The sequence below is a fragment of the Leptodactylus fuscus genome, chromosome 5 (assembly GCF_031893055.1).
Source record: "Leptodactylus fuscus isolate aLepFus1 chromosome 5, aLepFus1.hap2, whole genome shotgun sequence".
Classification (NCBI taxonomy): domain Eukaryota; kingdom Metazoa; phylum Chordata; class Amphibia; order Anura; family Leptodactylidae; genus Leptodactylus; species Leptodactylus fuscus.
The window spans coordinates 10,713,339-10,725,463 of record NC_134269.1 but is presented as its reverse complement, the minus strand read 5'-3'; the positions used below and the strand labels follow the sequence as shown (position 1 = coordinate 10,725,463).

At 44.2% G+C, this 12,125-nt stretch overlaps 2 protein-coding genes across 2 annotated transcripts in view; one reads left to right on the top strand and one right to left on the bottom strand.

Moving 5' to 3' along the window:
* KDM6B (lysine demethylase 6B) overlaps positions 1–12,125 on the bottom strand; it is a 456,451-nt gene that overhangs the window by 177,828 nt on the left and 266,498 nt on the right. The gene's annotated exons all lie outside the window — the stretch shown is intronic.
* LOC142204396 (extracellular calcium-sensing receptor-like) lies at positions 475–4,180 on the top strand. The gene is made up of 6 exons (XM_075275708.1): positions 475–677; positions 999–1,293; positions 1,739–2,629; positions 2,711–2,935; positions 3,023–3,146; positions 3,222–4,180. Exons 1-6 carry the CDS (start codon positions 475–477, stop codon positions 4,178–4,180), a joined length of 2,697 nt encoding a protein of 898 aa, XP_075131809.1.

Here is a 12,125-nt window from a genome sequence, read left to right as displayed (position 1 = left end):
TGACTATCCATGTTATCTCTGTTACGGCTCCTTTAAGAAAGCTCAGAATATTGAGATAATTGTCCGTGTACCATCTCTACCATTCTTGTGGTCCCTAGTGCACCCAAACCCTCTGGGGTTTATAATCTGAGATCGTACAGTCTAAGATCACAAATATATATAGAGAGAGAGATTCTGTTATCCACATCATTACTGCTCACAAGCCTGGCTCACCAAGTCATAGGGTTGTGTTGTAGACCTCAGCTCTAGAGATTGAGCTTATACGTTGTGTTGTAGACCTCAGCTCTAGAAATTCAGATCTTACGTTGTGTTGTAGACCTCAGCTCTAGAGCTTCGTATCGTACGTTATGTTGTAGACCTCAGCTCTAGAGATTCAGATCATACCTTGTGTTGTAGACCTTCCTTCACTACTTTCTGCCTCCTCTGACTCAGATGAAGTGGACTAACCCATCTCATTATCTATATATCTGGACCATGAGGAGTGCTGCTCTAATTCTATTTCTGGTTCTCTCCTGGCCACTGTCCTTGAAATCGGAATGTGTCCTACAACAACAAGCGGTGACCGGGTACATCCAAGAGGGAGATGTTCTCCTGGGTGGAATATTTCCCTTGCATCTCAGTCCAGGGACACAACCAGAGATCTTCACCAGGCCGCCAAGATCTCATTCCTGCCAACGGTGAGGGCAACAAGGTCCCTATGCTGGACACCATGTATGCTGCTCCTCATCTTCTCTGTCTTTAGTTCCGTGTTACTCTTACTTGTGTACCTAAATCTCATCAGTCAGTAATTTCTTGTATTGTCACCCCAAGTGTCAGTGTCCTACACCCCCAGGGGTCAGTTTGTCGTCCTGTACCCCAAGTCTCAAAGTGTCATTGGCAAGTTATAACCTTGATCTGTTTTACCCTAATGACCTTGTCTTCTTTGCCCTGTATACCTATAATATACATCTACTGGTTATGCTGTATACTGAGTTCTTCATATATTCATTCCATACCAGGTTCAGCTTCCGTTCCTTCCGCTGGATTCTTGCCTTTCTCTTTGCAGTGGAGGAAGCGAACAGGACACCTGGGATGTTACCGAACTTGACACTAGGGGCAGCAGTCATGGACTCATGTAGTGAAGCTAAAGGAGCAGTGGGGGGAACATCATGGCTCCTTTCTGGTGGTCCAGGAAGACCAATGAATTATCATTGTCTAGGTCTACCATCGAGATTGACCGCAGTGCTGGGAGATGCAGATGGAGAAGCAGCTATAAGTGTGGCCAACATTTTAGGACTCTACAATTACCCACAGGTGAGGAAATAAACCTTAAGGGCTAACTCAGGGGTATGGGGTCCTTTATACACTATGTACCTATTCTTGGTCCACTATTACTTATAACTTCATAAAAAAAATGTGTAGATCTGTTTACATAAACCTAAATAACATAACTAGCTCCCTGCCCAAAAAAAATCAACATGGCATCTTCTTTTGCCATGACCAGTGATGGATCTTATGTTCTAACAATCTACTCAGTATAGAACTAGGGATAGTAAGTACTGAAGACCAATCAGTGGTCCCCCAACCATGTCACTCCATGACCAAAGACCTACAAGATGCCAAATGATCAGGACATCTAATGGAGGACTGAGAAGGTCTTGCCAATAGTATGTGAATGTTGAGTCTCAATAACTGGAACACTACTCTGTCTTCAACCATCACAATCATTATCTAATATTGTCATCTTCTTACCTTGTAGATCAACTACTTCGCACCTCCAGCCAGTCTCAGCAATAGGTTCTTTTTCCCTACATCACTCAGTGTTGCCCCTACATTGTCTTCCCAGGCGAAAGGCATTGTTAGACTGCTTGAAGAGTTTGGCTGGTCTTGGGTGGGTGTCTTGTCCCAAGCCACCAGTTCTGCATTGAGTCAAAGTTTTCTTGAAGAGATGGAGTCTTCGAGAGTGTGCCTAGCCTTCTGGGAGAATCTTCCTTCAGAGTCTTCAACAGAAGATGTGAGATGGGTATCAACCATTATCAGACAGTCAACCGCCCATGTGGTGGTTGTCTTTTCCCTTGAAGCCTATCTAAACCCTGTTTTGTTGGAACTTGCCTACAATGGGGATACTAGAGATAGAATCTGGTTGACCACTGATGCATGGTCTTCATCTCCCAGTCTTGTAACTTCTCAACTCTCCAAATTTTTAGGAGGAACTCTTGGACTTGTTCTTCGTAATGGGGCTGCCCCTGGATTCAGAGAGTTTGTCTTTGGATTACATCCTAGTCACTTTAATAATCATACATTTTTTAAGGAATTCTGGGAGGAAGCTTTCAGTTGTCAGTGGACCAGAGAAATGGACAATGCATCCTTCTCTCAGACTGGAGCTTCTAAATTTTCCTTTTCTTCATCAACTTTCCCATTTGCTCCTTCCCCATTACCATCTTCAACAAAGGCCTTGTGTACAGGACGGGAAGACCTTGGTGCTCTAAAGATATTTTCAGACATAGGGGACCTTCGAGTTACATATAATGTCTATAAGGCTGTGACTATGGTAGCCAAAACTCTTAAAGATATGGCCGACTGTAGACAAATTGGAAGGGCCTTGGTTGGAAACCATTGTGCAGATATGGCCAATTTTAACCCTTGGCAGGTAAGTGTATGAAGACCCTAAGAATCAGTAGAATCTATAGATATCAAGCTTTATACCATTTAACCCTCTCATGTCCGACAGCTTTTCTTCTACCTTCGTCGAGTAAGGCTCAAAGGAAACATTGGGGATGACTTATATTTTGACTCTCTTGGAAATGCACCAGCCATTTATGACATAACAAACTGGCAAGAACTATCTGGAGTTACTTACTGGGTAAGAGTAGGAAGCTACGAAAGTGGTGCCCACTTAGGACAAGACCTGTTCATCAACCACAGTGCAATTCATTGGGGAGGGAAGTTCAGCCAGGTAAGAGATGTCCTAATTGCCCTACAAAGTCCACATTGAAAAGCAAATTTTTTCCAAAACTTTTGTGATACAAATCTGTCTTCTTAGATTCCCATTTCTGTATGTTCTAAAGAATGTCCTCCCGGATTTTGGAAGGCCCCACGTCTTGGTCAACCGCACTGCTGTTTTGATTGCATTCCATGTGCCATTGGATCAATTTCCAACCAAACCAGTAGGTAAAAAGCATGACTGAAATCTCTCACATACATATTGAAGAACTTTTTTAATCTTAATGTTTTTCTTACAGATGCCATAGATTGCTTTCTTTGCCCAGAAGAAAAGTGGCCAAATTCTGCACACGATCAATGTATTCCCCGTGAGGTGGAATTACTGTCCTTGTCGGAGCGTCTTGGAATATCCCTAGGAAGCACATCCATCTTGGGTTCGTTTTTGCCCATCTTTGTACTTCTTCTTTTCATAAGGAACAGAGAGACTCCTTTGGTCCGTGCTAATAATTGCACCCTTAGTTTCATACTTCTTGTTGCCCTCACATTATCTTTCCTTTGCCCCCTTCTTCTTCTTGCTCCGCCAGGAAACCAGATTTGCCTTATTCGACAAGCTGCCTTTGGTGTCTTATTCACCCTCTGTATTTCCTGTCTATTAGCCAAGACTGTTATTGTTGTCCTAGCCTTCCGAGCCAACCAGCCTGGTGGTTGCCTGAAGATACCAATGGGACCACGGTGGCCCATCTTCTTTGCCGTGTTTTGTACTACCATCCAGTTTGCCCTTTGTTGCTCCTGGTTCTCAGTAGATCCTCCATTTCTAGAACATGATGTGAAGACTCAGTTAGGAAAAGTTGTTATACGATGTAACTACGGTCTTGGTTTTTGGGTTATGCTAGGTTACCTTGGATTTCTGTCTACTATATGTTTCTTGGTTGCTTTTTTAGCCAGGAAACTACCCGGGGCTTTTAATGAGGCTACTTATATAACTTTCAGCATGTTGGTGTTCCTCAGTGTTTGGATATGTTTTGTTCCAGCCTATCTTAGCACCCAGGGAAAATTGGGGGTGGCAACAGAAATCTTTGCAATTTTGTCCTCCAGCGCCGGGCTACTCTTCTGTATCTTCACACCTAAAGTCTACATTATCCTCTTAAAGCCCCAACTTAACACCCGAGCCATGGTTTCGGGCCAACAGAGAATGGAAACCACCATCAATCGAAGCATAGAGCCACAATACAGGAGAAGATATCCTGACAGACACTAGTATCACCTAAAGAGTTAACCTATGTACTAAAGCCGGCCAGATACTGGGGCCTTCTACTGTGTGAGTCTATCAAATTCAACTACATGGGAAATGTTGAATACTGTGCAAAATAAAAATACAATACAACGTTGAGTTGTTTTAATAGTTTTCTATGAAACCTCCACCGAACCTCACAATAGTCTGACACCTCCTGTTCTGTAGAGATCACTTCTCAGCAGACATCTCATTATCACAGGCAGGATTACAATGGCAGGTAATTACTGTAATAGCAAAGGATATAGCTGACATACATCAACTACCCCATTCCATTCATCACAGGCCACAGAGTATGACCACCAATTTCCCCCACAGAAATGAGAAGGTGGTGGCCACAGTTCACCTTCTCGCCCCTCTCTGCACAAGTCACAGACTCTGACCACAATGTTCTCCCATAGAAATGAATAGCTCCAGTCCATGGCTTCCTCTGGTTCACATGGCTGCCATAAAGCACATATCTGTATGCTGTTAAATGGATCTTCTGGTGGAACAAAATTTTACAGCAAAGCTGAAAACCATGTAAAAAGTATTACTGAACTCATCTATGTCCAGATGTCCCTGGTGGTCTCTACTTCTTTGCCCCAATGATTGCCTGGGAATCACTGCCCACAAGGGCAACGATAGTGTTTCAATGTCCTAACACTATTATAGGAAAATCTTGATTTCCAAAAAATTCAGTGACAAAAACATGGATTAGGACATCAATTTACCAACATATATCTAAAATATGTGTACAAGAAGCCTTGGGTCAGTAATGGTACCTTGATATACGGAAGTACAAATTTGACCAAGGGCAACATCTGTTTGGCAGGTTCTCCTTGGGTTCTTGTGGGGTTTTACCATATTGGTAAATTAGATTGTGATTCAGCATGACCAGTAAGGTTTCCTCTACACTATGCTAACCATGAGCCCTTCAAGTGCCAAGATGATAGAGGGTCAAGAGTTTAGGTCAGGACACATATATAAGCCCTTCTGCGGACCATTTATGGTTGAAAATCCCATAACAACCCAAAACTTGGAGCATCCATGGCTCACGACCAAAGTTCTGCTTACTTGATCTGCAGTCCAGGCAGGATTTGCTGCTGCAATATGATCCATATAACACATGACAGCAGTCTGAGTAACTTCTATACTGGAGGATCTTAGATATTCTCCACCTTAAAGGGGACCATCACATGAAAAATGCTGTACAATCTGTAGATGGCATCTTATAGAGCAGGAGGAGCAGAGCAGATTGATGTACTATGTTGTGGGAAAAGATTCAGTATAACTTGTCATTTATCCAATGAAATCTCTGCTCTTTCTAGGTTGTGACATCCAGGAGGCGGAGCTATCAATGTTAGGACCGCCCACTGGACTTCTCACCATAAAAAGAGCAGAGATTTCACTGGATAAATGGCATTTTATACTGAACCTTTTCCAGGAAAACTATATATTGATCTGCTCAGCTCCTCCTGCTCTATAACATGATGTCGGCAGATTGTACTATATTTTCCATATGACAGGTTCCCTTTAAGGCGATATCTATAGTTTATTAACAGAGTGACTGATAGACTCGGCAGCCGTCATTCCCTATGGGATTCCGGCCAGGTGTACAGCATCAGATTAACCTTCTAATTTTACCGTACTATCGTACTCGGGACACGTGTTGTAGTTTTTTCCATTTCTTTTGTTATTTAAAAAATAAACCAAATAAGTTAATTTTTATCAGACTTTTCAGAATTCAGCCTCAAAATCTACATCAAGACACTTCTATAGTTAGTTAGGGACAAAAGGACCGAAAAATGGAGGGAAGAAGGGAAATCACCAATGTGACTATCAATGTCTGTAAAGGAAGACATCAGAAGATGCCACAAGGAGGTGCTGTACCTTGTATCACAAGACAACTGAGGATCTTGCTACTTAATCGACTCCCCTTTTCCCGCTGTCTTTGCCTTTGTTCCCTTGCTTCTTCTATCCACTTCCTCCTGCTTGGTTAACCAAGGCCTGTGACCAATAGCAAATGGTTGTTTCTTCTATCTACTTCCTCCTGCTTGGCTCCACCTCCTCCATATCCTGTCCATGCTTAGGCCCATGACCAATAGTATGTGGTTGGTCCTTCCAGCCCCATCCTCCTGCTTAGCCCCACCTCCTGACCATCTTTAGTCCCATAACAATACCAATGGGTTGTTCCTTCTAACTACTTCTTGCTCCAGTTTGGCCCCACCTTATCCATATCTTGCCCATGCTTAGAAGAAACAACCAAGTGCTGTTGGTTAGGGCCTAAGCATGGGCAGAACATGGTGGAGAAGGAACCAAGCAGGAGAAAGTAGATAAAAGGAGCAACCATTTGCTTTTGCTTATAGGTTTTAGCATGGGCAGGATATGGAGAAGGTGGAGACAAGCAGGAGGCAGTAGATAGACCTATAACCAATAGCAATAAGTTGTTCCTTTCATCTACTGCCTCCTGCTTGACTCCACCTCCTCCATGTCCTGCTTATTCTTAAGCCCATAAGCAAAAGAAATTGATTTCTCCTTCGATCCACTTCCTCCTGCTTGGCTCCGTCTCTACCAAGCCCTGCCCTTGACAAATAGCAACTGATATAAATAAAACTGCATAATCAGGATCAATGGAGGTGCTGAAGTTCCCAAAACCAAATTGTGTTCACTTTGAAGCCTACAGACATTTTTTGGAGCTAACAGTCCCGTGGATGGTGGAGAGAGTTATACTGGACAAGTACAACAGGTGGCTTCCACATAAGATTTAGCGCTGGGTGGGACAAGTGGGACCTACAATGGGAGGACGTTCAGAGTGGGAATAGGCAGCGGGGACTGTGAACTTTAAAACCCAGTCTCAAAATGTAGACCCATACTGTGTCAGATGTTGGCGGTGCCATGAACTGGGTCATGTTGCTGTATACTGTCCCCTGACGACTGAGCCCATGGAGTGCAGCAGTTCCAGGCGGGTGTTCCTATTTGCAAAATCCGTTTGTTCAGCAGAAACTGCAACTGAACCACTGTTGTGCAATGTGACTGTGGCTGGGCGTGCTGTACTAGCTCTCCTGGACTCCGGGAGCCTGGTAGCCTTGGTGCACCATGATCTAGTTGACCCTGAACTATACAATGGACAAACTATTGGGCTGACACTGTAAGCTGATGACTGATCACTCCCCTCTGACATGGATGTGCTGCGCCAAGGAGAGTCACCAGATGGTTTCTGACCCTGCAAAATTTTAAATTTGCTGTGGAACACAGGGCATGCGAAATGCAGGGGAATGCTGATACCCTGTCCAAGACCCATTGTATGATGGCTAAGAGTGTCCGTCCCTACAGGTCCGAACAAAGGGGATGAATATGTGAGAAGGTGCAGGCAGAGTGCTGGAGTCCCGGTATATCTCCCCTAGATTCCTAACATATTTGTGGTCCAGCTTGGATCTTGAATAAGCTGCAGCCCAGGTGCGGGTCTTAGGCTTGTTACTGGGCCATAAAAGATTGCAGAGTCTGCACTTCAGGGCAGATCCAGGGAGGAGAGGAAGTGGCTGGGTCTGCCCTGACCCTGAGAGCCTTGTGTACGGTACAGAGTTGTCTTGGTTAATTCGTGTGGCTTACTTATTTTAAATAGAGTGGTTTTGCTCCAAGATTTCTGTCCTTGTCTCTCACGGGTTGGGTCCGCACCACTGCTTCTTCCGAGCTACCTTCCCCATATACTCTAAAACAGAGGGGTAACCAAACACAGTGGACTAAACTAAACAGGGAACACATACGGGAAGCTGCTAAACATACATAATGGTGTAAAATATACATGAACAAATAATATAAAAAAATAAAACCATGTAAGCAGTATCCACTGGGATTCCTAATTCCTTTTCAGACCCCCAAGTAAAATGATTGAAGGCCTGGGAGAGGTAAGAGAATACTTACTTACCTCTCCGGGCAGGCTTCGGGCGTAGTTGTGTGACGTCCATGACGTCACATGACTGGGACCTGCAACCCAGGCCATGTGAGATCCCGGGAGTCATTGAAGATGGCCAACACCACCGAGGAGGTGCAGCGGAGCCGGAAATAGGTAAGTAACAGTGTTTTTTATGTTGGTTTCCTCCCCCCAGTCTCTGATTATTAGACTTTGGGGTCTGATAATTTTAGCAATTTCAGCCATTTTAGTACACCCAAAATGAATCTCAAATCCCAATCTGAACCAAGAAAATACAGAGAAGGGAGGGTGGAAGAGGAGATTGCTACTGGCTGGGTCAATGATTTATTGCTTCTTTCTGTGTACTTGTAGCCTCTTATCTAAAAGCCTAGCACTGTTTAAAGAGCACAGTGTAGCAGCAGCAATTAATTACATAACATCCCTATTAACATCCCTATTGACACCCCTCACTCCCCAGCTGCCTCACAGTTTCTCTCATTAACCACTTCTCTTGGTCTTTCACAATGTCCTTCTTCTGCCACACATGTAGGTGGAAAAACGATTGATTTTGTCTTCCATCGACTCCTCACAGTTTCTAAATTTACTAACTCTTCTCTGCCCCTCTCTGATCATAACCTTCTGTCTCTCACCCTAATTGTCCTCTCCCCTTCACAAGATACACCTACCCAACACATATAGGAACTTGCGTGCTATCGATACCCAGCACCTCTCAGATACTCTACAGCCCTCTCTGTCCCCCATCTCCTCAATCTCCTGTCCCAATCTGGCCACCAGTCACTATAATGAAACCCTTAAAAATGCATTGGATGAGGTTGCTCCCCCCTCCACTCATAAAGTCCCACGTAGGAGGCAGCAGCCCTAGCACACGCCACAGACACGATTTCTTCAACGGTGCTCTAGGTCTGCCGAACATCTCTCGAGAAAATCACGCTCACCTGCAGATTTCCTCCACTTCAAATTTATGCTTAAAACATATAGTTCTGCCCTTTACCTCGCCAAACAAGACTACTTCACCGCCCTCATCTCTTCTCTCTCCAGCAACCCTAAAAGGCTTTTTGAAACTTTTCACTCCTTACTCACACCCAAGGTGCAGACGCCATTCACAGTCCTTAGTGCTGATGACCTGGCCACGTATTTCCATGCTAAAATTGATAAGATCCGTCAGGAAATAACTGCCCATGCCCCAGGTGGCATTGATCCCACCACCTACCATAGTACCGACCCCCTCAACAACCGCACTTCAGACTATCCATTCTCATCTTTTGAACTTGTTACAGAAGAGGAAGTCTCCCAACTACTTTCTTCATCTCGCCCTACAACCTGCAGTAGTGACCTCTTCCCCTCACACCTTCTCCAATCTCTGTCGTCTTCTGTCACGACTTACCTTACTAAAATATTTAACCTCTCTCTCTCTTCTGGAATCTTCCCATCCTCCTTCAAGCATGCTGTTATAACCCCGCTATTGAAAAAACCCTCTCTGGACCCGTCCTGTGCTGCTAACTATCGACCTGTCTCTAACCTCCCCTTCACCTCTAAACTCTTGGAACGCCTGGTCTATTCTCGTTTAATCCGCTATCTCTCTGCTAACTCTCTGCTTGACCCCTTACAATCTGGTTTCCGCGCTCTGCACTCTACTGAAACGGCTCTCACAAAAGTCTCCAATGATCTCCTAATGGCTAAATCCAATGGCGACTTCTCTCTTCTTATTCTTCTGGACCTCTCTGCAGCTTTTGATACTGTTGACCATCATCTCCTCCTCACTATGCTCCGCTCAGTTGGCCTCAATGACACTGCGCTCTCCTGGTTCTCCTCTTATCTCTCAGACCGCACTTTCAGTGTATCATTCTGTTTCCTCCCCTCTTTCCCTTGCTGTTGGGGTTCCTCAGGGCTCGGTCCTAGGCCCCCTCCTCTTTTCTCTCTACACAGCCCCCATTGGACAAACCATTGCCAGATTTGGCTTCAGGTACCATCTTTATGCTGATGACACCCAATTATACACATCTTCCCGGGACATCACCCCTGCACTCATACAGAACACCAGTGACTGTCTCTCTGCTGTCTCTAATATCATGTCCTCTCTCTATCTGAAACTAAATCTCTCCAAGACTGAACTACTACTGTTTCCACCATCTAATAGATCTGTCCCTGATATATCCATTGCAGTCTCAGGCCTTACTATAACTCCTAGGCAGTAGGCCCGCTGCTACGGGGTCATGTTTGATGCAGACCTTTCCTTCACCCCTCATGTTGAATCACTTGCATGTTCATGTCACCTCCACCTCAAAAACATCTCCAGAATACACCCTTTCCTTACCAGAGATACACTAAAGACACTTATTGTCTCTCTGATTCATTCTCGCCTTGACTACTGTAACTCCTTACTAATCGGTCTTCCCCTCACTAAACTCTCCCCTCTACAATCTATTCTGAATGCAGCGGCCAGGCTCATCTATCAGGCTAGACGCTACAGCGATTCCTCTGGTCTGTGCCAGTCGTTACATTGGCTGCCTATTCATTATAGAATAAAATATAAAGTTATCACTCTCATCCACAAGGCTCTCCATAATGCCACCCCTCCCTACATTTCCTCCCTCATCTCTGTCTACCGCCCAACCCGTGTTCTCCATTCACTCAATGACCTAACACTTACATCCTCTATTATCAGAACCTCCCGCGCTCGTATACAAGACTTCTCCCGAGCTGCACCACTTCTCTGGAATGCTCTACCCCGGACAATCAGATTAACTCCCAATTTCTACAGTTTCAAACGCAAACTAAAGACGCATCTTTTCAGACAGGCCTATCACAATGTCTAACGTAAACCCTTAACCCTCCTCTGTCCCCGCTCCAACATTTCCCCACATGATATGATGTCATCTCATGCTAGCTCCATAGGTCCAAGCTCCATCCACATGTTACAGGACACGACTGTTGACGGCTCATAAAGTCTTATGTTTATGTAATGACAGTCACCTCTATTAGAAAAGTGTCTGACCTCTGTATAAGTAATGCCGCCCCTGCTACCTCTTGTGTCACCCCCTCTACCTCATAGATTGTAAGCTCTTGCGAGCAGGGCCCTCAGTCCCATTGTGTGAGGTGACTATTTCTTTGTAATGTATCTTCCTGTCTGTACTTGAACCCTACAAATTGTACAGCGCTGCGGAATAGGTTGGCGCTATAGAAATAAAATGTATTATTATTATTATTATTATTATTATTATTATGAGTGTCTTTTCCAGCACCCTCATCTTACCCTTCATAGACTAAGGCCTTCGGAGCCCCGCCACATAGTAATCATGCCCCCTTTTGTGCCACAGCCTCTCTCCTTGACTATGTGCTGCTGAGCTGACCAACTTATAATTTTCCCATTAAAGAGTTTCTCCTTTTCTGACTGTGGCATGCTGTGTATCTTAAATCTTCTCCCTCCAGTGTACCCAAGGACAGGGGTAATAAATTTACATGGTACAGACTGCCAGCCATCAACGGAAATCAGAAAGGAGATCATAGAAGTTTATCCAGCCCTAGCCTATTGAAGGTGACCTGTGGGGCCCTTCGGCTTCAGGGCCCGATTGCGTCTGTGATCACTGTGACCCCTAACCCAACACTTATTAAATCTTTCTTAGGTGAATGGCAAAAACAAGTAAATTTTGGCACCTTTATCTTCTATATTTTAGCGCTGCTTGTCGTCCCGTGGGGCCTTAGCCTTACTCTGCCGGCCTATACAATTATGGTGATAAGTTTATATTAGGTTTTATGTTGAACTACTTTTATTTATGTGCCAAAAATAATTTATTTTAGTGAGACTATATTTTGAGAGTCATAACTTTTTTTATTCTATATAAAATGATGACGGTCAATACGATGCTCGGAGCATAACATAGTAACACTAAGCACATGAATGAAAGGACTGACTATCCATATTATCTCTGTTACCGCTCCTTTAAGAAAGCTCAGAATATTGAGATAATTGTCTGTGTATTCATCTCTACCATTCTTGTG